General features: G+C 38.5%; 2 protein-coding genes across 7 annotated transcripts in view; both read left to right on the forward strand.

Moving 5' to 3' along the window:
- Nucleotides 1-279: 279 nt before the first annotated feature.
- Nucleotides 280-13,626, forward strand: LOC118799321 (inter-alpha-trypsin inhibitor heavy chain H3-like). Its single transcript, XM_036559082.1, has 20 exons — nt 280-552; nt 2,438-2,601; nt 2,827-2,931; nt 3,063-3,225; nt 3,374-3,481; nt 4,876-5,007; nt 5,230-5,346; nt 5,512-5,680; nt 6,183-6,293; nt 7,830-8,011; nt 9,009-9,176; nt 9,909-10,027; nt 10,132-10,298; nt 11,431-11,502; nt 11,696-11,734; nt 11,827-11,922; nt 12,053-12,221; nt 12,316-12,461; nt 13,149-13,224; nt 13,309-13,626. The coding sequence occupies exons 1-20, from the start codon at nt 478-480 to the stop codon at nt 13,415-13,417; spliced, it is 2,487 nt and encodes an 828-aa protein (XP_036414975.1). The 5' UTR covers nt 280-477; the 3' UTR covers nt 13,418-13,626.
- A 2,932-nt stretch (nt 13,627-16,558) lies between these two features.
- Nucleotides 16,559-25,567, forward strand: part of LOC118799314 (inter-alpha-trypsin inhibitor heavy chain H3-like) — a 47,671-nt gene continuing 38,662 nt past the window's right edge. For all 6 annotated transcript variants that reach the window (XM_036559067.1, XM_036559068.1, XM_036559069.1 and 3 more), the window contains exons 1-4: nt 16,559-16,699; nt 23,072-23,235; nt 23,355-23,459; nt 23,667-23,829. In XM_036559067.1, the coding sequence (XP_036414960.1) occupies nt 16,625-16,699; nt 23,072-23,235; nt 23,355-23,459; nt 23,667-23,829 (507 nt within the window). In that variant the 5' untranslated portion in view covers nt 16,559-16,624. The remainder of the gene's footprint in view (nt 16,700-23,071; nt 23,236-23,354; nt 23,460-23,666; nt 23,830-25,567) is intronic.

Raw genomic sequence — 25,567 nt, forward strand, 5'->3', positions numbered from 1 at the left:
ACTGCATTAACAGTTGCAGAAGAAAAAAAAATATATATATATATATATAATTTTGTTGGAGACACTGTTTTTACTTCTTTTCAAATATGTGATTTGGCCAGGGGCACCATTTTATTCTTTTAAAAATATTTTTGGCCAAATTTAACAACCAAAAATTAAATCACAGCACACAATTTTTATTTATTTCACTTCTTGTTAACATCAGTTACTGGATGAGGTTAATGACTGAAAGGGTGTTTTCTGTATCTTATCTCTGAAGAATAGCAGAGACTGCAGGGTTTGTTTAAAACTTGCTGAAGTTTTACCGTATTTTATCAGGAACTTTACTCAGAGTCTTGCCTACACGACTGTTGCTGTAAGAGGTTGATGACTAAGGATACTGTCTTTTCGTCTGTGGTAACCCTGACCAATCCCAGATTTGCAGGGTTTGTTTAAAAGCTCGCATGTTTTTACAGTCTCAGTCTTGTACGGGTCACCATGGATCGAACTACAGTTGGAGTAACTCTGTTTGGGCTCTTATTCATCTGGGCTACTGCTGCCCCAACTGAGAAGGTGAGTTCAGATGCCGTGTTTGAACAGTTTAGGTCTTTATAAACTGTTTGTGCAAACAGGGCACAATTCTGTATGATGTAGCTTTAAAGTGTTTCACTACTTGCCATCTGCTAATGTTATATATGAAAGAAATATTATGTCTCCATGAACTCATTACAGACACTACCTGTCCCACAGTGCCCTAGCATCTTTCCTTTGAACACTTTGAGTTTCTTTGAAGTCAGGCGGTATGGTAACTGTTCTTCATTACAGAGCTAGCATATCACTGCTGTCAGAACAAAACCTCGTATCTCAGTTTTTTGTCACGTTTTTCAGTTTTTGACATAATTTAAAAATGTGTGTAAATTTCATGATGAATGAAAGAAATGACCCAAAATGCCCCGGGGGGGGTGGGTCTGGTTCCTTTGGCTTACATTGAAAGTAATGCATGTTTTTTCTTTCTCCTGTAAAGTTGTCATTTTGGAGATATGAGGTTTTGTTCCGACAGCAGTGATGTGTAGTTGGTGAAATTGGACATACTCAACAATTTGACAGCACAGACATACAAACGTTAGATGTCTATGTACATTTAACAGAGGGTCAACCATAGAGCAGCCAGAGTAATGTTGGAGCCGAACACTTGTAGCTTATTAAAACCGCATATTAGACCATCAAAGGCATTATGTAGTCTAAATGAACTTAATACACCAATAATATTGTAACAACAATACTGTTACACTTTTCGTTTTCCAAGCTCATGTATCTAAATAGCATCAACTGATGATGCAAAAAAAGAAGAATACATACTGCCATGTTGATTTTTATTTCAGATTATTGAGGATGTAATCATCAGGTAATCCAAAAAAATGCCAGCAAGTAAACGTTAAAGGAGGGGTGGGGGGTGGGAGTGGTGGACTCTGAGAAGCCTGATTGTGAAATCTGAAAAAATCAATCAAAAAACAAGTCCAAAGGGCGAGGACGAAAGCAGTAGTCAATGAAAAGATGACCATGAGTCAAACAAGGACTCCGTTTGGCTGATTTGACTCACTCAGTTTTTGTTACTGAAAGATCTACAAGCACAACTTTCTCAGTCAGAATATTCTGGCTAACTATCTGAAAGTGGTAGCAGTTAAAGTTCTACAGAAGCTGAAATGCTGAACTGGAATTTGTTACTGATTGAGGTATTGATTGGATTTACCTATTATGATGCAAGTGACAAAAGTCAATTTTAAAGTTAAAGACAGTTAACTCCAGAGTTTAAGACCATTTATTGTTAAACTGTGTTGAACGATCAGCAGAGCTTTATTTTACTGTAAAGGAGGATTATTTTATTTTTACCTACTAATCTGATTCTGCTGTGGAGCCGCAACAGGGCAGTAAAAGAGCCGCAGGTTGGCGACCCCTGCTCTAGTATTTATACCACTGTAGCGTTAGTGGAGGTTGTGCCAAGTATGGCTCTAGTTTTTATACTATTACTGTGTTAGAGGAGGGGTCATGCTAAGTGTGGCTTCAGTGTGTCACTGAGCCATGATTTCAGGCCCACCCAAAAAATTTTGGAAACAAAAATAATGAAAAACAGTTTAACAGTCTAACTCCACAATTCAGTACTACATAGTTCCCAGTCTTTTCACATGTTTTCAGCAATTACTTTGAATTTACTTTACACAGACTTTAATAATAAGATGCTTTAACTATGGAGCTTTTTCAGTTCTTTTAACAAGGAAATGTCTCTAAAGAGCACAGAGTGACTCTCATAAAATAGGCAGTTTTGAGATCAAGGAAATGCACATGATTTTTCAAGATAACTATATATTTACTGAATATTCTGTATGTAAAGTGTGAGGGTAAATGATATACATCATCATAATGGAACAATTAATCAATAATGCTATTTTTTCCACCACAGAAACAAGGTGTTGATATCTACAGCTACCACATTAACTCCACAATACATAGCCGCTACGCCATCACAGTCATCACGAGTCGTGTGGAAAACAGGCTGAGTGAGTCCAAAGAAGTCCATTTCCAGGTCAAGATACCCAAGAATGCTTTCATCAGCAAATTCAGAATGTGAGTATGAAAGTAACACCACCAGACATAAACAGTCTGCCAGGTCCACAAAGCCTTCCTGGGCTAATGCTGCACTTCAAGAATCTCTGAGAATTCAGACCCTGATTGATCATAACTGAAGGTGCACAGCCTTTTTATAAGACTGTGCTGAATAGGAAATCTATATCCTTGACACAGAGAGAAACACCTTCATATGTACTGTCTGAAACAGCGTCTCTTTCTCAGCACCATAGATGGAAAGACATATGATGGAGTTGTGCAGGACAAAGAAGAGGCTCAGCAGCAGTACAGTCAGGCAGTGTCTCGAGGAGAAAGTGCCGAAAAAACCAGGTACCGTCTTCAAACATACAAACCAGATAAATTAATGGCTCAACTCGATTTACAGTGAAGCAAGTGAAGGAGATGAAGTCTAAATTTCAGTTACCAACTGTATTTATGTGCCCTGTCATTGTTTGCCACAGCTCAGTAGGAAGGACCCTGGAGGAGTTTAAAACCTCAGTGATGGTGGGCGCTTCCAGTAAAGTGACCTTTGAACTCACCTATGAGGAGCTGCTAATTCGACGCCTTGGCAAATATCAGCTACTCATCAACGTCCAACCAATGCAGCCTGTAGCAGACCTCAAGGTAAAGGCAGAAGACAGACTGAATAGACAGTTCTTCTGTGCTGCATTACTGTATCACACTCCATTTAAGAATTGGATTAAAATTCTCTTATTTAGATTAAAAATCTTCATTCTTGGTCGCTTGTCTCCTGTTTCTATTTCTCCATTAGATTGATGTGGCCATTTACGAGAGTTCAAAAATTTGCTTCCTGGAGGCAACAGATGCTTCAGACCTGGAGTTTGGCTACGGTTTAACCACTACAAAGTCTGACAAAGTGGTGAGAACTTTATTGTCCTTTTTGTTCTGCTGTATTGACCACCAAATTCAGTTTGAGGTTCACAAAGACACAAAGACACAAAAATAAGTGTTAAATTCTGTCGGTAAATCACTTACAGGTCAGTTAGGCTATTCAAATTCTGTTACTTTTCTTAATGGTTTCGCCTGTTTCACTTGCTGGCAAAAGATGAAAATAATTCCAATTTTACTTTGGTGCAAGATTACAGAAATGACTCCTCAAGAAAAATTATGCCTCAAAACATCCTAGATCCTAGATGATCTCTGTTCACCCGTTAAGATGAATAGTGCAGAAATGCTTTTAAATATTTAGTAAAGAGCAGTTCAGTCTACTGTAACTGATCACACAGTTAAAAAAAATTGGTATTAGTAGTACAACATGTGTATGATGACTGAGGACAATAGGCGATGTCAAAGCACTATTAACTGGTAGACAAAGTGGGCAGAGTTCAGGAGGGGAGTGAGTGGAGGGTGACACTTTGGCAGCATTTATGGGGGCAGTGAGAGGAGGGTGACACCTGGGCAGGGTTTGGCAAGGAGATCAAAACGCTCTTAGGCCAAATCCCATTTACTATTTTTACCCCTACTCCTTGTTTTCGAGTGTCTCCTTGCCCCTTGGAACAGAGTTATCAGGGGTGGTGGTTCAAATCTTCCCTATAAAATGGGACCCTCAAATAAAAAGAGCATCACTTCATTAACAGCTACCAGCGCTGCTCTGTAGGCGACCCTGCCAGTCTGCAGTGACAGCAGAGGAGGGTAAAGTTCAGCTCCTCACTGCTGGGCTTTAGTTACATTTAGGACATCATATGACTTCAAAGAGGGGGGCAATTATTTATTATCGCCCACCCCTAATTCTTCAGTGATATGAAGCTGAAGTCAGATATTCGCCAGCTTCTTATTCGAATTTTCCTGTTCCACCTCCACCTTAAATAAAGCAGCAGTTACATTCTGCTGTTGAGGCATCAGAACTACTGGAATATTTAAGGTGGAACGGGTAATTTAGCCAGCTAGCTACCGAGACATCAGCATACAATTAGCGATTTTTCATGCTTGTTATGAAGAAAAGAATCATAATACATTGACATGACATTAAACTACGATAAAACAGTGGTTACCGTAATTTTAACAGAGAAAATTCCCATATTTGTAGGTTTCTTTGCTCACTTGTTCAACCATCTTGCCAGTTTTTCTTTAACACTCGAGTGCGTCTCTGAAATCCCCCCGTTGGAGGGCCATGTTGCCCTACCCCTCTATCTCAACAAAAATTGGAACACCCTACACCTAGAGCTAAACATGCAAAATGAAGGGCTAAGTGGTAGAGGCGAGGGGTGAAATGGGATTGGGACTATGAGGAGCTCTACTCATTTGTAATTGCAGGCATGGGTGGACTTCTACCCCACCCGTCAGCAACAGACAAGCTGTGACAACATTTGTGGAAAAAATGGACTGAATACGGACCTGATCATAACTTACGATGTCGAGAGACCAAACTCCGCTGGAGAAATCAAGGTACTGCATGTAACAATACAGGCAGACAGGCATAACTGAAGTGGAAGCTTACAGCTTTTATATATAATCTACAGATTTATTTTTCACATTAGGAAAAAGTACTTAAAAATGAATTATTAGAAATTTTAAAAGTAGTTTTTAGTTCACTTAAGTACAAACTTTGTTCTTGCTGAAAAGCTGTAGTTAACAGAATGGTTGTCTATGTCTCCTTTCCCCCATCAGGCATCAGACAGCTTTTTCGTCCACTTCTCTGCACCTACAGATATTAAGCGCATTCCAATAAATGTGGTGTTTGTAATTGACCAAAGTGGCTCCATGAGTGGGAGAAAGATTATACAGGTAAATCTTTTTGCATTAGCTCCCGTAACTGTAGCAACCACAGACATAACACTGATAGAACCAGTTGTAGAATAATTTGCGCTGAAGTTATGCAAATACATGAAGATCATGAGCAGAAACACTGCATTTAGCACCCAGATATGCTGATGAAGCTTTTTATTCCAGACCCGATGGGCACTGCTGAAGATTTTAGATGATTTTGCTGTGGACGACCACTTTGGGCTGATCACTTTTAACAATCGAGTAGACGTCTGGAAACCTGAACTTGTTCAAGCCACAAAGACGAATCTGGAGTCAGCAAGGAGCTTTGTGAGACAGATTCTAGATCAAGGAGGTGAGACAGTTCACATGTTTGAATCAGAAATTACTAATTTTAATTGTGGCTAAGTATATAGGAGAATAAGAAGAAGCAAGAAGCCAGAACATACAGCTGCAGGGAAACTGCAGAGAAGATGTGATTCCTGTGCAAGAAAAAACAGTGAATAAAAATGCTTGGAAAATGTAGAGTTGCTTTACATTCCCCTGGTGTCACTAATCAGATCCAAGAATCATTTTATACATTTTTCTGCAATGGAATCAGTTTTGTTATTAAAAACTGTGGTTCCTGTCTTTTGAACATGGTTCATGTGTTTGGAATCCCTATTATTATTTTTTTATTATTATTAGCATTTTCACATGTTCATACTTCAGCTGTTTGAAAGTGTTAGGTCTTAGCAATACACGACAGGTCTGTCAACCTACATAAACCTCTGTCCAGAAGAAAGCAGAAATATGGTTAAAGGACAATGTAGGGTTTTGGTTATTTGAAATTTTAATCACTGTCCTCTCCTCATCAGACACAGACATCAACGCTGCAGTGCTGAGGGGAGTGGAGATGCTCAACAAACACTCACAAGATCGGTCTGCCTCCATCCTCATCCTGCTGACTGATGGAATGCCCAATACAGGCAAATCCCACACCTACACACACATTCACACACAAACACACTCTCTCACACACACACACTGCCTGAAATGGTGGATAACCACTAGCAGTCATGACACCAAATCAACTGCTGCTTTCCCAGTACCAGTGACCTAAATGACCAAAGTGTAATTTTATTTTTGAATGTTCAGTGAAACCAAACGAATCATTGTGTTTTTCAAGAACTTTTTTTCACAGCGCTGCATTTCATTTATTTTACATTTCATACCAACAGTTAGAATTTCCAAATGCTGTTTGGAGGAGTGGGGTGAACAAATGCCCCTCTATTTATTTGCATAATGTTTGACTTATATTAAAGAGTAACTTCACCCTAAAACCTTTTATTCATTAGCAGCTGAAATGCTCTGCTCTGTAATAATAAAATATACCAGCCTTCCTTTTTCCAAACTGTAAAAATATCATTTTTATCATGGTCAGTTCCGCCTCTGCAGCGCCCCCGTGGTTCAACTCCACACTAGGCGTGGATGACGTGTCTTTGTACCGAAGTCAACCAATGTTACCACCTCCTGCCGACGCCCTCCTCGTGCCGCACTCAAATATGAAAGCATAGGAGCCGAGAGTGAAGAGAGAACCACACTCACACGCTGAGCTAAACCACCTTCTCACAAGGCTGTGATACGCCAGCTGTCTGTACCAACTGTAAAAAACTCAATTAATCTAAGCTTAGTTCGAAATAAAGATGTTATGATTAGCACATTTATTAATAATGTTAAACGTATGATAAGGTAAGGTATGATAAGGTAATCTGAAGGAGTCTCCATAAAGCTGCCGGTGTTGCATCCGATTCACAAATCCAACCCTCGGGCACGACTCACTGAACAGCTATTAGTGGCAAGCAACACAGGAACTATGGAAAGCGAAACGGTTCAGGAAAGGTTAATGTTAAGCTGCCATTGTTACTGACGGTGTCAACCCTTCGTCCATACAGCCTTTCCTGAAATTTCCTTTTCACTTTCCGTAGTTCCAGTGTTGCTTGCTGCTGATTTCTGTTCGGTAAGTGCAGCGCCTGAGAGTTCGATTTATGAAGGAGAATGTGAATTTGACGGGGAACTCTTCGGCGGTTTGAGTCAGCGGCTTCCCTCGTCGAAGATGGGAATAGTAGAGAAAAATCTTTAGCCTCGTAAGACTCTCAGCTGCAAAAGTGCCGTTTGATTCTGTCTCTCTCCATATTTTCTGGTAGCTAACGTACGCTAGCTCTAAAAACACAGCAGCTCAGCCAACCCAGTTTCCTTCGCAGCCCCACCTACAAACCCTAACATCACTGCAGTGCCCCTCCCATCATGCACCTCCCATTTTTGAGCATTTTTAAATGTTGAGCTGGTGGTGGAGTTCGCTGAAAATAGTGGGGTGTAGTTGCTTATAACTGAAATATGCTTATAATTGAAAAATTTTATTATTCAATTATTTAATAAAATTATTTTGAGTAATTTGGTTCTCCAAGTCCAGCTCTCTCACTCTGATGCCTTTAACTCAGGAAAACAAACTTCTTCCCCATCAGGTGAGACTGACACAACAAGAATTCAGGCCAATGTGAAAGAGGCCATTGGGGGAAAGTTTCCTTTCTATTGTCTTGGCTTTGGATTTGATGTCAAGCTTGATTTCCTGGAGAAAATGGCTCTGGAAAATAATGGATTCGCTCGCAGGATCTATGAGGGTTCAGATGCGTACTTACAGCTACAGGTGAGACAGAATGTGCCACTTATTTGTACAAACCCAATTCCAAAAAAATCCTATTGCAAATATACACTCATTCTGAAATTGATGTTGGCAACACATTCCAAAAAAGTTGGGATGGGAGTAATTTAAGACTGGAAACATTGTGAAATGTTCAAAAAACATCCTAAACCGGTGATGCAATCATGGTTGCATACAAAAGGAGCATCCAGAAAAGGCTGAGTCCTTTATGAGTCAGGATGGGTCGAGGCTCACCACTTTGCCAAAAATATATCAGCAAAAATCCAGTTTAAAAATAATGTTCTTCAGACAGGGGATGCAAGGAGTTCATTCACCCTTTACAGTGCATAAAGGAAAAGGCAGAAAACCACAAATGAATGTCTGTGACCTTCGATCTCCCAGATGGCACTGCATTAAAAACCGGCATGTTTCTATGATCGATACCACCTCATGAGTTCAGGAATACTTTGACAAACTGCAGTCAATAAAGATGTCCATGTTTATGTCTACATGATGCCCAAGCCACATTCTGCCTGTGTTACAACATGGTCATGGTCTGCAGCCCAGAACTGTCTCCCATTGAACACCTGTCTTATTAAGCTCAACATACAACAACAAAGGCCCTGTATGTTGGCACAGCTGTAGACTTATATACAGAACAATGTTTTTTCAGACACAGCTTTCAGTGTCTTCAGTGTCCAAACAATTATTAAGTGCTGTTAAATGAAAAGGTGATGTAACAAAATGGTAATCCTGCTCCCGTCCCAATTTATTTGGAAAGTGTTGCAGGCATAAAATTTAGAATAAGCATATATTAACAAAAAATAATTTAGTTCAACAGGTACTTCTTTCAATTTAATACAAGGTCAGACAGAATCTACTAATCACAGCTTTCTGTTTTGATTGGCATTCCATACATTGTTCCAACTTTTTTGGAATTGGGGTTGTAGTTAAATGTTTTCTAATAGTGTCATTGTTTCAGCACTGTTGTCGCATTTTGCAGGGTTTCTATAAGGAAGTGGCCACTCCTCTGTTAACTAACGTCAAGCTGAACTATACTGGAGCAGTGAATCTCACCCAGACCAGGTTCAGCCAATACTACAAAGGCTCAGAGATCGTGGTAGCTGGACAACTCACAAACACTTTAGAAACAGAGACCACTGGAACCTCAGTAAGACCATCTCCATTTCTTAAGTGTGCTGTATATTAAATATTGAGACTGAGCTGACTGCTGTTGACTAATTCAGGTTGCTGTCTTAGAGCAAATTAGATAGACAGGCAGTTTATCTAGCCTGTGTGTAGGGATGTAACAATAAAGTGCATTGCATATAGTTTGAGATAAAGCTCTTGATTCAATATCCACAAGCATTAAACAATACATTGAAAAGACTAAAGAAAATAATGTATTAATTTGACACTGCATATAATGCATGAATTGTATTAAACATGTAAAAGCCCACAATGAGGGCGGACCATCCGTCCTCCAAAAAAGCTGCATTCTCTTTAGCTCAAAATCAAATGGAGGGGAAAAAAAAACACTCTCCACATAGTCTATTAGCTTGTTACTTAAACATCTGCGGCATGAAGATCCACGCATCTTCTTCTTTGACTTTATTAGCTGGTTGTAAAACAGAAATCTGATTACTCTCTGACTCATGTAGACCTAGGGTTTCCCCATTATCTGATTACTCAAGTGCATGTACACAGGTTGATCGGATTACTGACAAAATCTGATTCTCTGCAGCTATCGGATTATTACGTGCATGTAAACACACTCCTTGACTCATACATTCGCGTTCAGTGATGTGTGGGATGTGGGATATTGTGGGTATTTGTTTCTCTGAGTCAATCCAAGGCTGTGCTGGCTGTACCTCACCTATTTATTGTTATTGGTTCTTTGCAGAAAAGCAGTAAAGTGACCTACAAGCACTCAACTAAGAAAAGCACTGGTGTTCTGCTACAAGACACATATATCAGGAGACTGTGGGGCTTTCTTACAGTGAAACAGCTTCTCATGAAGGAGTAAGTGAGAGTTGAGTGAAGAGACCTGCACTGTTCTGTACTCTGTGCATGTTTGTTTGTGAGATGTAAAACGTACCTTGAGCTTTGCCTGTTCTGTCTTTCAGGAAGATACTTAATGGGCAGGAGAAGGAGGCAGCCAGGAAAGAAGCCATAGATCTCTCTCTGAAATACACATTTGTGACCCCACTGACCTCTATGGTGGTTATCAAGCCCCAGGAACAGGACGTGCAGGTTGCCCAAAAGCCTAAAGAGAAGGAAAGAGTAAATGGAGGTAAGAAGACTTTCTCATAATATACACCAGAGTCAGACAGGTAGTTAAATGACAATCCGAAAAGAAATCATTCGGTCTTGACTAAACTAGCAGTCTTGTCTCGACATCATTTGGACTCGGCCTTGTCTCTGCTTCGAGGTAAGGTGGACTTGAAAATTATTGTCGGGACCAGCCAAATGCGATGCCTCCATCTGAAGTAACTGGAAGCTGAGTTTTGAATATCAACAAAACCAAAATAAACAGAATAAAATGGACCTATTAATATATGCCCCTGCCCGCTCCCACAAGATTTCATCTCACCCCTGCAGAAAATCGTTATACACACCTAAACTTCACTAGCTTCACTTAGCTAGAATCTAACCTGATCTTTAGTGCGAAGAGCTGGTACCACGCTAGATAAACTAATGCTAACCAGCTACTCTCTCCTAGTTAGCAGCACTGTTTAACCCTTGGCATTTATTGAACTGATCTGATCGTTTTCCATGTGCAAATAAACTGGAACGGCTACTCTCTGTACTCAGAACCGTTCAACTCTAGAGTGGAAAAGAGGCCAGTGTTTCATTTGTGATTAGATGATGAAATGCATGCAGGAAAGGTCCAGAAAAATTCTGCGCCTTTTCCAACACGCATTATTTTCCATAACTTTTCCAGGCCTAGAAAACCAACTTTCACCTCCCTAAATTTCACCCCTACTCCCCTGCCATCACTCCCTCCTGGCACTAGACTCTTCTGGTGCTGAACTTGGGTGTGAGAAAGGTACTACGTAGTACATGTATTACCATCTGGGAATATGGATAAATTACTGCGATTTATTTGTTTGTTCAGATATTATGATGTAAGAACTGAATATTCTGAACTGAAGATTGAACTGAATATTACCCATAAAATATATAATTATACTACAAAAATCAATTATAAAAACAGCATTAATAGTGTGTTACCCTGTTATTATCCACTGTTCTTACTATCCCAAATGAAGACAGATTTCTGTTTCTTTCTTTTATAAATACTTCACAGTAGTATTTATAATAATAATACTTTTCAGTTTCACTAAACATTATACAGCTAACGCTTTAAATCAGCTATGAGCAGCAGGGCTAGAAACTCAGTATGTGTTCTCCTGTCCCAACAGCCGAAAACCATGACTCATCAGGGACATCTGGACCTACGCTGTTCGTTCCTCCTCCTCCTCCTCCCCGGCCAGGTTTGTTATTTTTTCTTTTTTGTACTATAACCTACTTCAATATTGTGACAACAACTGTATGAAAAATGGCCGCAGTGTGTAGTTTGTCTCAAACTTGGTATTATCACAAGAATGTGAATACATGTTTTTGATTCCTTATATCCACAAATGCTGAATTAACTGATTTGTGTTCTTTTCTTTTTGTTCCCATCAGCTCCACGTTTAGCAGATCCTTTTTATATTGGAACTCATGGTAGATTTCAGTTCTTATCAAAGTTAGTCATATGGTTTTAATTACCTAACAAAATGCAAAGATCCTTATCCTCTTCTTGTCTCTTTTCTCAGTGAGATTCTTGATCTCTTCCACTGGTCAGCAAAAGCCACTCTGTTATGACCAACCTGCACCCCTTAACTACCGCTTGCTGACAGATTCGTCCTCAGGTGCTGCAGTTTGTAACACACGTTCCTTCACTCTGCTGACTCAGACTGTTTTTTGAGTTTCTGTTATTTAGAATTCAGGTTTAATGATGTCTGTAATAACGTTACTGTTCTGTTTGGTTCCTCTTCACAGATTATTTTATGAAGGGCAAGCTCTTAGGGCATGGCTTTCAAGAAACTGTTTTTGATTTCAAAGCTAATTATCACCTTAAGCTCAGCACCAAGAACATCCGTTACTATGATGGTCTGAATGATCTGACATTTTTGTGGGAGCAGGAACCCACCGAGCGTCACACAGACAGGTACAAACTGTTGAACTGGAAACAGGAACATGCTTTGCACTGTACATCACACATGGTGGAACAGGTCATGCTAACCATTTATTCACATTCACAGTGTGTCTTTGATTCTAAAAGACAATGAAATGGACATCACCATGGGAACCATACGTGTTGTCTTCCTGCGTCATAAGAAAAATGGTGAATTCTTTCTGTGGCCTGATGTTAAGCTGCAACCAAACGCCAACATACAAGGCATTTTTGGTAAGTTTCACATGAATGAAATGATAATAAAAAAATATAGATTCTTAAACCTATGAAATTCTACAAAGTCCTATGAAGTGTTGTTGATGTCAAATGATGACAAGACTTTCCCAAAAACAATCATGACTCTATAAAGTGATAAAGGAATGGTTCAGTGGAAAATCACATGTGCAGTAATTAGAAGTATTGAAGGCCACACCACTCACAATATCTTCTGTAAACACGTACGTGTCTACCCATACGATTAATCTGTATAAAATCAATTTTATTTGAGAATTTTTGAGGTATAAGGCTGGGATACAGAAATGTAGCCTAATGTAGTTTACAGTCTGGAAATTAACATTCTCCTTTCTTTCATTTCTCAGCTTACGTCCCCTTACAGTTATTTTTTGGTCTTTTGTGTTTGGTGTTCCTTCCATGGCATATAGTCTATATTAATAATTTTTAAACAAAAATAATGTTGGTATGTCAGTAGATTTGAGAAAAACCTTTGTAAAAATCACTGCTGAACAGTGACCACTGCACACTCTGAGATTTCAGATGACATCACTGTTTTTATGTCTCGCAGTCAGCAAGCCTGATGTACAGAAAGACTGCTTGAAAGTGGCTTTACTACTTACTACTACTTTACTACTTATTACTGCTTCAGCAACACTAGTAACCTCTATCTATCTCTGGTCTACGAAGGAAAAGCCAATCTTCAGTACGAAGAATTACCAGGATCAGTGATCAAAATCGGGCATGAACAAGTGAAAGCAACCTGGTAAATACAATAAACAAAGATGTAATAGTTAATCTGTAGAATTTATTGCTGCTGTTTGTAAGCTAAACGTGTTCTGTGTTGTAGGAGCACTGCCACCGACTATCGACGCTCTTCAGCCCCTGTTCTTGGATGCTGGCTTGTACCATACGAGTCTGTCCTGCCAGGGAGGCTCTCTAATTTCATACTGGTGTAGCTGTAGCTCTCTGTCTTCCAAAGTTCTGAAAATGGTGCAGTATTTAAGGAACGGATCCAAACTCTGTTTTCAAGTGGTAAAAATGAAAAACTGCTCCACAGAATGAAGCGGTTTGAGTCGGCTGAATGGACACTGGAGTGCTCTTTTTGGTGATGACCGCTGCAACACAATATTCAAATATTTGCTCAATAAATTAGAGATAAACACCAGCATATGTGATTTTATTAATTTATGATTATGTTCATAAAATGTATAGGAATGAATGACTCCAAAAATAAACATTAAAATTGTTTACCAATCCAGCCGCTCCACACTTTTATTTCATTTCAGCTCTACTACAGTTGAATTAGGTAATAAATAAAAGATGGCAGTTACACAATTCAATGAATGGCAGGTGCAAAAGTGGATAAATATGAATTTGCTGAGATGACTTGGCTGAGAATCTCTGGTCAAATTTTTTATGTATCAAAAACATTTTCCTTCCTAAACAAACTGGGTGGTTCTTTCAGAAGTTGTATTCTCAAAACAGTTAACATACAACACTAAATAAAAACTTTGTTTTGCTACACTCAAACATGAAATGGGGTGAAATCAATATGGCAACAATATATCACTATACTTACGATACACAGTGATACACAATAAGTATGGCAATATCTGACACAGATACAATGCACTAGCATGACCACGTTTAAAAACAACCATCAAAAATCACAATTTCAACGCTTCACATACTAATGAACTAAATATTGAGAGAGTCTAAACTTGAGTTGTTGAGATATGCAGGGATAATCAAGCACTCAATTAACCGTTTGAGGTCCTTGCATTCAGATCCTGAAAATCACTGTTCAGGGACTCATTACGTAATGTTTTAACAAAACTGTAACACATTAAAGTTTTGCTTGTACAAACCACACAAACACAAATCAAACAAATCAGTTTCTTTCCACAAGCCATCAGATTCCCCAACACCCACAAACTGAATTGAGGACACCCACACAGACACATATACATAACATCATGACTCCATCTCACTCCTCACTTCTTGAAATTATGTTTGTGACACTGTATTTAAACATGACTATTGCATTTCAGACCAAAATACTTCACTTAATATAATTCATATCTGACTACTTGTGTTTTAAAACATTTTATTTCTTAACAAAATTGGCTACTAGATTTACTGTATCAACCAAATACTTTGCTGCTGTTCTGGTTGCTACCTCAGCGACTGCTATGCTCCTATATGCTAGGCTATCTGCTAAAATGTCATTTAAACAATAGAACAGGAGAGGGAGCGTTAGTCGCAAAAACACACAACCTTGAGTGTTCTATTGCTTTAATACAACAGTTGAATAAATAAAGTAATAAATTAATAAACTGGGCCGTGAACGCGGCGTTTAATATGTTTTAATGTTTCCAGTTCCTTCACCAAATTATAGTTCCTTAACGAGCAGCTTGTTGCTACGTCAGAGTAACGAACTCCGCCCACTCGCTGCACAGCCGGCAGTTCGTTCTCCAGCTCCTTACACTAAATTCCCAAACTGTCATCACCACTGAGCAGCTTTTCAGTCGGCAGCTGTGACAGAAGAACAGCTAAACAACCTGGAATCGGCCAGAAATGAACCCAATACCATTCGCCGAACGTGTAGTCTGATCTTCAGGGTCTGACCAAATCAGACTGAGACATAAAACTGCCGCAATATCAAGTTTAGCTCAGTGTTGTCCTTTTTTGCCAGATCAATATTAATGTTGTTTTGTTCCAGCCAGTCTGTAAAGCATCTTACAGCCCGTTTAGTTTGGCGAATGGTGTTGGGTTCATTTCCGGCTGATTTCAGGTTGTTCAGGTTTTCTTCTGTCACAGCTGCCGACTGAAAAGCTGCTCAGTGGTGATGACAGTTTGGGAATTTAGTGGCGTCTCATCTTTAGAGTCTGACCAAATCGTCTGTCAGTCAAATGTGATCTTAAAAGTGTCCATTTTCTGTTTGTGGCAAAATAAAGTAGTAAAAGCGTTCAAATGGCTTAAGCGTCTCCTACAGCTGTCAAAGTTGTTGCTTAGCAACAGCGTCTCAGCAGAGTGATATGGTGTTATAGTGCGAAATAACATCACGGTTAGAACGCTTTCTCAACCAATCAGCTTGCATGGCCGGAACTAACTGTTGTATAAAGTATGTTACATACTGCTCTGCACAATTCCACATACTCTCAGTACTGTGTACTGCCTGTGTTCCTTTTTGTATTTATTTTAAGTCTTTTGTATTTGTTGCACTATATTGTCTGCACTGTATATATTGTATTGTTTTGCACTTATGTTCCTGTGTTGGTGATTTTTTAAAAACTGTCTTTGAAACAGGCCTTAGAGACCTACCCATGTACATCACTGCCTGCTTTTAGCTTCAGTGCAGTTTCTCTGTGTGTTTGCTCAGTACTCGGACGCACAGTGTGTTTTGAATGGGACAGCTTTATTGTTGATTGTCCACAGACAGAGCTGTCTTTAGGGGACTACGTTTCATTGGCAGTATGAGCATCCCACATTGCATCATGTCAAACATGCTAAGAGATTTTGTACAGCGTGATCAAATAAATTGTAGTCTTTGTCCGTACGTGATTACAGTCGCAGTGTACGCCTGACTTAAGAACACACTTATCCAGACACCACTACAGCACTGTATGTAGGTCAGTGTTTAACATTGCAAGGTAAAGAACTGTATTCTACTTTAGCATTATATCAGTAATCAGAATATCTGGAGGTAGCCATGTATATCATCATTAAAAACACCAAAGCTCAAACTTAAAAGCCAAAGTTTGGAGCACTCCACATCCTTGATAAGTTAGTTTGCAGGCTATTAGCATGTTAAGGCCCAACAGGCACCTAAATGTACAGGATAATGATGTACAGTGCACAAATAAAAGTGCTCTGAAAAATGCTTAATTTAGTCTAGTTAATGTTCTGTAAAGTAGTAATGAGCAGCCAGTTAATTAGCAGCTATTAGGTTGATACGGCTTCACCAGGGCATCACTGAAGTGTTACCATGTTATTTAGTCAGGAACTTTCATCAGTCCTGTTTACTCGACTGTTACCGTAAGAGGTTGATGACTGGGAGGGTGTTGTCTTTCGTTTATCTGTAGTGACCAATAGCAGAGTCTGCAGGGTTTGTTTAAAAGCTTGCATGTGTTTGTGCAGCTTTCAGTCCTGCATGGGTCACCATGGATCGTGCCTCGGTTGGCGTAACTCTATTTGGGCTTTTACTCGTCTGTGCTACCGCTGCCCCAACTAAGAAGGTAAGGTAAAAGGTCAAGCTTAATCAGTTTAGGTCTTTATGAACCTGCATACAGAGTGGAAGTGTTTCTAATCATCTGACATATGTGCTCTTGACTGAACTGAGACCTGTTTTTCCTGATGCTTTACTGGTTATGCTTATTGCAATACAAAAATCTCCTTAAAATCTTGGTTGAATTGTTTGTTTTACATCAGATATTCTGAGATGCGTCACATTTATTTGCCCTGACTTAGGTGTTAAGGCTCTTTCATGTATATTTCTGTACATTCTTAGTGCTGCCAGTGCTCTACAGACTTATATGCTGTTAATAAGAGAAATCTTTCTAAATGTTCAAGGAAACAAGTAGTAATTTGATGCTTGGAACCAGTATGTATGATGTAGATCTGATTCATATAAGCTAAGAATCATGCGACACGTAGATCAGAAGTACACAAAAATTCAATACCTTTTAATACATTTTTAAGACCTCAATACATGAAAAAATTACTATTTGAACCGCACAACAGCGTAACACAAATGTAGCATGTATTAATGTCTATTTAAACTGGATTGGTTGAAAAAGCATGGATAAGCTCTGACACTACATAATTCTTGCACATTCTTCTCAGCGTGTTTGACTTTATCGGTTTGCCATCTTCTACTCCCGGTCATCAGTTTTCAGGCCAAAAAAGCAAAACAATATATACATTTTAAAAAGCATGTTTTAAAAGTAATAACTATATATTTGACACTATAATACTTAAAAATACAACTTTAAAAGGAGAAATATGAATTTCATGTTATCTATAGTATATAAAAAAAACATTTGTTTTCTCTTTGGGTTGGAGGTGAGGTTGGGGTAAGTGTTTGAGAGGTCAGATTAAATGTCCCCACGGCCAAATTTAGACTGCGGAGCCACAACTCGGGCAGCCCTGGTCACGATTTTTGTGTTTTCAGCAAGACAATACAGCTGAACAAATTAAGCTATGCTAGACTGCCAATTAATATTGCAGTAAAATGACTTTATTTGTAGTATGTGCATAATGTGACACGGACTGGTGTAGATTTTTTGCTGGCTAAATGACCATTTTATTGTGTTTAAAATGTACTTATAATCTTGTGATGTGGTAACTTTAATATGCTGTAAAACCTTTGACGTGTGCATGATGGTACATCCAAAAGATAAGTATATCTATATTCTTTTTGTGGACTATTTTTGTGAAATAATAATTTTATAGTGCCGACAATATATTAATTCACACTGCTGTAACATCTGCGCAGCAGCAGCTCCTTTCGCTTGGTTTTGAATGTTTCTGTTAATGGCGGCCCAGTCAGAGCAACTGGGCCGGTAAAGCAGAACGCTTGCGTGACAGTTTCATTTTCAACAGGTCACGAGAAAAACTTGGATTTGGCGGCATTTCATTCGGGAATAGCTGTGCGCTCACATCGCGTTCTAGTGTTTAGACAAAAACAGCTACTCACGACTCCAGATTGTGGATAATGTCGATTTACGGTGCATCTAAAACAGCGGAGTAACCAGAGCACAAAAACAAAAGATCTGAAGTTTATTGAGCTTCTTTTAGCAGATACATGATCCATTTAAATATGCCAGGACATCTTTACATTTAATACCTCTAATAGCAAAAAAAAAGAGAAGAAAGAGAAGAAAGATATCTTCAGACATTACGCAACCTCAAAACTAAGGATCTATGGGATGCATATTGTCTTAACCCCTTTTCACAGTAGCCATTATTTTTCCTCTTCTTCAATAACAAAGTGTTTTTATTGTGTTTAAATGGCAGTTCTTATTGTAAGTGGTGCAGGATTGTTTGATATGAAGAAAGCTGCAGTTGTCCATTTTATCTCAGCACAGCAGAGTTTGTGGAGAGGTGTGAATTGTTCTCACCCCTCTTCTTTTACCCCTCATTGCTCGCCAGCAGCTCAACATTTCACAGACAAGAGAGCCAAAAGTGTCCTAGTTCATCTGATAACAGCGTTATGGGGGAAAATACTTTGATTATATTAACCTCTTATTCTTCAGGGTATATTTTGGTTTGTCCAACTGAATTTACATGACCAAATCGTAAGGCAAATTATTCAGTAACTGCATGAAATAAATGTAAACTAATTTCATTGGTAAAAGTTCCCCACAAATTAACAGAACGTGTTTTATGATCATACGCATATTGCTATATGCTTACAATTTACTGCTGAAAGCCAAAGATCTTAGACGCTCTTTGTATTTTTTTATAAAAATAATTTTTACAGAGCAGATCACTGAAGAGACGCCATCTGTTTATAGTTTATAGCCCAGATTTGTGGAAAAATGGGTCGACTTTCAGTAGTCAGTAGCTGAACTTTAAAGAGTTCAGCTTCTTCTAAGAGTTTAAAATTACGTTACCCATCTATTTGACTGGAAAGAAGACAGTTACAGCTCTTATATGACCCCCACCTTTTGAATGTAGCTTATGAAATATGAAAGTTATGAAAAATATGACGAAGAGTGTTTTGGAACCACCGGTGGTCTCAAGGAGTTGAAGAGGTTAATTAAAAATATAAGCAGATAAGAAGGTATAATCAGAATAAGTAATATGTCAAATACAATAGCTAGATATAAAGTAGATAATTGTATTGGTTATTTACATTTATGAAATTGATTGACAGACATTAAATTCACAGATGTATTTTGGAATAGTGGCAGAAGCTAAAATAAAAACACTGACTGACTGTTGACCTTCAACAACAGTCAGTCAATATAATAATAATAATCTGAATATACTAAACATTACGGTAATGAGCGTCAGAGCATGGATATTTCCAAAAATCCACAGGATTCCTACGTAGTTGAATAACTTCAAGTAAAACATGTTTGCATACATATCACTATAAAACTTTCCTACAATTTTGTAAACGATTTCTATTTTATTTATCTTACAAGCTGATCAGCAGTGCTAATATTGGCGTGTGTGTCTGTACTCTGAGTTTGGAAAACATGCCAAGAATTCTTTCCCAAGCAGCAATAATAAGCAGAGTTAAAGTCCATGTGTTCATTAAATAAAGATTAGAGTGATTAGAGTGTGTAGTCCTAGTTAAGTGTAGTCCTCTTAGCTGCCACAAACTGCCAACAGTACAAACCCTTCAGTTCCCTTAAGCCGCTTTGAACGTCCACGTCCTACAGCTTATCATTAATTATGTGGAAAACACAGCAGTATGACAGTTATTGTGTAGTTACGTAAGTAAGAAATGAATGTCTGGATGTGTCAGTGAGTCTGTGAAGGTTAGGGGGTCAGTGCTTTGTTTTTTTCCTTTACTGCAATTAGTGTTTTGAAAACAAGTTTTAAAAAAACAACAAAATGTTTAAATATTTGGTTGATGCCTTTTTTTCAAAACCTTTAAGGACCCTTGCACTCAAAAACACACTTTTAAATGTTAAACTCCTTTTGGACTGCTTTTTAAAATATGAACGATCCAGCTAGAAAATAAATGAATTAATTTTATTTATAATAATCAGTACCAGCAAGGTTTTTAGTTTGTGCTGGAATAAGCCAGAACCTGTTGCAGTGAATTTGGTACCTTGTTAACATATTAAATACATTCATACAACAACCCCTAGAAATTTACCAAGAAAAATCACACCATTTTCTACAATCAATTCACTGATGCTGTTTAAGACTCAGCACTGCTGTGATTGTTCATCCCGTAAAAGACCTTAATAATGCTGAGCTAAACCGCTGACTTATGAGCAGCGGTGCTGTGAGTACTGACATTTTGGATGGGCATGACAAATTCACAAATGGACTGGAAAAAAAACTAATACTCAGATACACAAAACCTATTAATATAAAACAACTCGCTGTGTATAAAGAAGCGATAAATAACAACAAGCTCACTTTTTTTCTAATATTCTGACACGTCCTCAGATTTGATGAGGCATGTTTAGAGCTTGATAACTGTTTGTATGTAACATTATAATGGTTTGCTTGGTTCCTTTTGTGCTTTGAATAAACTATGTTCATGCTTCCAGTCCAATACAAGGCAGTGATGTAGTTTTTTCCCCTTCCTTTCAATCTATGACAAGCTTTTGTCTAAACCCTTTGGAAAATGCTTTATAGCTGTGATCACTAGTCGAATTGGAAGTTAGACACATATTTTTGTCTTCACTTTATTTGTGGTTTTGGTTTATTTGTTAGTGAAATTTGGGCCTGGGTCTGTTGGGCCAATGATACCGTCATCACAAGCCTGTGACGCTGCTTAAGCACTAGAAGCTGATGTTTAGTTTCGGGAAACCCGCACATGAAAGAACAGTCGATTAAGAGCCTCGTTAACATGTTAGTTGTGAGATCCAATGTTATGGAGAAAACTCACACTCAACTGTGCATCTGATGTCCCCACCCCCCTCTCCACTGCCTGCAAATTAAGCCCTGAGTACCATACAGTGTTGAATGCCCTGTTGGGTTACACTACACGACTTTTACCCTGATTCTCAGTCTGGCCGAGTCTGAGCTGTTCGGCTCTAGTCTGCAGATTTTTGGATCAGTCGGAGACGACAGCTGGAGAATCGAGTCGTGTTTGAGGGGCACAGACTCAGATTTACAGCCTCCCCATCGCATTTCAGACCAGTTGGAGTTTATCAAACGTTTGACTTTTGAGTGTAACGTAGTGTAAACTGGTCAACGACTCAATCTGAACAGATTCCTGCAACAGCCAATGAAAACCGAGAGCACAAAAGAAGGACATAAAGCTAGTAAACAAAGAAAAATGGCTAAATGTCTCTTATGTATGGAGCTAAGGTTTTTAATGAGCTGAGTGTAAATCACAATTGAGTTTATGTACAATTAACTCTAAAAATACCAATTGATCACATTTTTAAATCCGTGATCCACTTAAACATGTTTACCTGCTGCTTCTTTACTGTTTCCGCGTAAACGGCAGAGAAAACAGCAGCAGCCACTGCACGTTTGTTTATTTGCGTCTTCCAGTAGCGAGAGAACGTGAGTTCGTGTGAGTTCAGTGAGCTCCGCTCAGTTAGGCAACAGCTTAAAAGTTGAGTAGTGTGTGATCCGTAATCATTTAGTGTGTGGTCCCCAATATTTCAGTCGCCCAAAAAAATCTGCAAATACCAGTCGGACAGTGCGAGACGCCCAGTCTTTTATAATCTCTTCAGACTTTAAAAGTCGTGTAGTGAACCCAAAGCTAGAGATTGCACCATAGCCAGCTCCACTCTACTGTCCTAGTTAGTACTAGATGCTAGTATTAGCACAGGCAGCAGTACAGGTTCACTCTCTCCAAATTTAGTCTTCTTGTGTCAGTGGATCATCAGTTAGCTAGAAAACCTGTTCTGTTCTGTCTTTTGGTGTGTTGAGATGTTAGCCAGCTAGTTAAATCAGTGCTTGCACCATAACTGCCGCCACTGTACTAATTTCACTTAGCACAAGGTGTTAATACTAGTTTAGAGATAACACTTGCTACCGAATTAAAAACAGTCGTCTTAGTTTTGATGCCGTGAATAACTAGTACAATGTTTATTTGGGTGAGGAGTATCTCATGTCTCCTATTTCTCCTGAGGAATTTTAGAAGAATCACAATAAAGTGTCTTGAGCTACAAAAGAGCAACATCAGAGCAATAGGATTTTCCTCTGGGTTATCTAGTCTCTCTTTCAGTTTCTTACGCATTACAAAAAACTTCTGGTTGGTTGTCAACAAATGTACTGAAATTAATAACAAATTTCCCCATCTGTGCTGACACTGCATACATCAATTAATTCATTATTGTAATCCTACATTATTATACATACTGTAATTATAAGATGAAATTTTGGAGTGGAATGGAATTATCCAATATATACTTATACAAAGTCAACCAAACAGCTGACCAACTCAGAGGTGAAGGTCCACTCCGATAGATTTGTTTGAACTGTTTCTCCATGTTTCTGGGTGAGGCAAGAAATGGGACCTGAGCCAAGCTGTAAACATTACCATTATCTCAGGCCAATTTTATGTTACTGAGAATCACAGAAATTCTGTGAAAACCCATCATTTCCAGTTTTTGTTCAATATTGTAGTATTTTAGAACAAAAATAGTCAAAACATAAAAACGGTGAGGTTGGCAGTTCTAAACCATTAGGGCTGAATGTGATATTGTCTGCATGTGGTGTTTTGGTGATTGTTTTTTTGAGTAACTGGACAACAATAATCAATAATATAGATGTGCAAGTGATCATTACTGGAAGATTAATTTAGGTGTACACAGAGCACAGAATGTAATATTATTTGCCTACATCACAATCAGCCTTTATTGGCCAAGTATGTTAGACAAAACAAGGAACTTCAGTTATAGTAGTTGACAACAGACATCATCGTTACTGTTTACCATTTACTGTTTTCCCCACTGCAGGAGCGAGATATTGACATCTACAGCTTCCACATAAACTCCACGGTAACCAGCCGCTATGCCATCACAGTCATCACGAGCCGTGTGGCAAATCGACTTAACGAGTCCAAAGAAGTCCATTTCCAGGTCAAGATACCCAAGAATGCTTTCATCAGCAAATTCAGGATGTGAGTCAATATGTTTAACAGATTAAGCATTATTCTTATTCATCAGTTTTATTTAAAATCATCTAACAATTAAGGTTATGTCCTACAATTACAGTGTCTATAAACTGTCTGTCTCTCAGGACCATAGAGGGGAAGACGTACGATGGAGTTGTGAAGCAGAAAGAAGAGGCTCAGCAGCAGTACAGCCAGGCAGTATCTCGGGGAGAAAGTGCTGGAATGGTCAGGTACCATCATACAGACAAACACGGCTAATTCTAGCATTGCGCCCAACTGCATTTGAAAATCATTCATGAGAGGTTTCACTGATCTCAGAATCAACTCCCAAATTATTCAGAGCTCAGGTGGTAATTTAATTTTTACCAAACAGTTAGTATAATTAATTTGTAATTATAGGTATCAAAACTGACAACCATTATGTCCTTGTGTTCCAGCTCAGTAGGAAGGACCCTGGAGGAGTTTAAAACCTCAGTGACGGTGGCTGCTTTCAGTAAAGTGACCTTTGAACTCACCTATGAGGAGCTGCTAATTCGACGCCTTGGCAAATATAAATTACTCATCAATGCCCATCCAATGCAGCCTGTAGCAGACTTCAAGGTACTGTAAATTGCCTACCACTCTGCATCACACTAAAACAATGGTCTGTCGTTGGTTTGCCTACAGGCAAATGACCATTCCTGTTATAGCAGGCAGGTCTTGGCCACGCTAAGTGATGAAATGCACCAGTTTCTTTGACAGTCACCGAGAGCTGACATGAAATAATATACTTCAAAGTTCTGGCAGCACAAACTCGCGCAACTCTTATGAAAAACTTTGTGTGCACTTCTGTACTTTTATATGGACAGTGACCCTTTTTTTGTTGAAAAAAAAAGATGCAAACGTCAAATCTGATCATAAAATGAGTGGAAGCAAATTTTACTCACAAATTTTGTTATTCATCAGTTTCATCTTTGGTGTATCTGTACGGTCCAACTTTGGTCTGGTAGAAGTGCATACAAATTTGAGAATAATAGTTTACGAACCTGAAAAAATGCCTGATTTCCAGTAACCAAAACTATCATCAATATCATCTACAACACTAAAAATAAGAATATAAATGGACAAATACATTAATCACATCATTCTATCATCTTAAAAAAGCTAAGAAATGTTGTTTATTTCACATTATATTCTTTCCAATTACCATAATTTTAACTTAAGGTTTGGCTGGAAGGGGGAGCAGTGCGCTTACTCTGCTTACGAGCACAGCCATTGGCTCATGAGCTGCTATATACAGTGTTTTATTAGCATGAATTAGCGAGTGTTTTATGTAATTGATATGTAAATGAGATGCTGGTGGGCTGGCACTTGATTTCACCTGCCACAGCTGATACATCATTTACGCTCAAATCTCCACTTTCCATGTCGTACAAAAGTTTCATGAATCCAGTGCAAAATAGTTAGCTGGGCTGGGGCCATTGAGTCCATCTCAAGTGTCATGACAGGTGGTTTGTGTTATATTCTTTGGGCTGAATGTCACAACTGTTGATATTTTTTGAAAGCACTGTCTGTTAAATAGTTCAGTAATAAGGTAATTGTCATGTTTTTGGGTACATTACAGTTCTGTTTTGCGAGGTTTTGGTTGTTTCTGAGTAAATTTATCGTATAATGGCTGCAGTAAAAGCTGGTCCAAATATGGGTATTGAAATTTCAGCTTGTGTCTTTTGACCAAGTGACTCTTAACCCTGCATGTTGTGTAATCTCAATGTTTTGAGACAGAACGACCTAAATAGCCAATATAAGAGCTGCATACATTATCTCTTTTTGACTTTTAAATATTATTGCCATGTGGCGTGTTGATATGTTGGATCCGATTTGACTGAATGATCAATAGGCCTCATCCACCTATATCTTCCTACGTTTTTTTTAATGTCTTCTTGAGAAAAGTCCTAAGAAAAAGTCTGTCAGATTCATGAAAGCGCAGAACTGTTCTCACCTTTGTGTTCTTGAGTGTGTGTAGATTCTGTTCTTACCTAAGAATAAATCCCAAATAAGAAAACATTAGTGAATGTCAGGATATTTGTGAAAACTGCATAAGTGGGTTTTTAGAAGAAATTTCTTCTTAGGATCGTTTGGTGAATGAGGCCCAATAATAGCATTTTCATTGTGTAAAACTGTGAGATTTAGAAACAGAAAAGTTAGAAAAGTTAGAAATAGAAAACTTTACAAGTGTTAAATTTTTTTGTGACATTCTACTTTTGCTGACTATTTTCCTCTGCACTGTGTCCTGGTGCAGTTACAAGCAAACTAAATAAGTTGTTAAATATTAACCTAACTTGTTTGACTAACTTTTCAA

This window comes from Colossoma macropomum, unplaced genomic scaffold (genome assembly GCF_904425465.1).
Source record: "Colossoma macropomum unplaced genomic scaffold, Colossoma_macropomum, whole genome shotgun sequence".
NCBI classification, from domain to species: domain Eukaryota; kingdom Metazoa; phylum Chordata; class Actinopteri; order Characiformes; family Serrasalmidae; genus Colossoma; species Colossoma macropomum.

What these genes read in the sequence shown, in the direction of transcription:
- LOC118799321 (XM_036559082.1), top strand. Translation starts at nt 478, where the DNA reads ATGGATCGAACTACAGTTGGAGTAACTCTGTTTGGGCTCTTATTCATC. An exon ending in CTACAAAGTCTGACAAAGTG is followed by an intron (nt 3,482 to 4,875) that starts GTGAGAACTTTA and finishes TTGTAATTGCAG; the next exon opens with GCATGGGTGGACTTCTACCC. An exon ending in ACTCCGCTGGAGAAATCAAG is followed by an intron (nt 5,008 to 5,229) that starts GTACTGCATGTA and finishes TTCCCCCATCAG; the next exon opens with GCATCAGACAGCTTTTTCGT.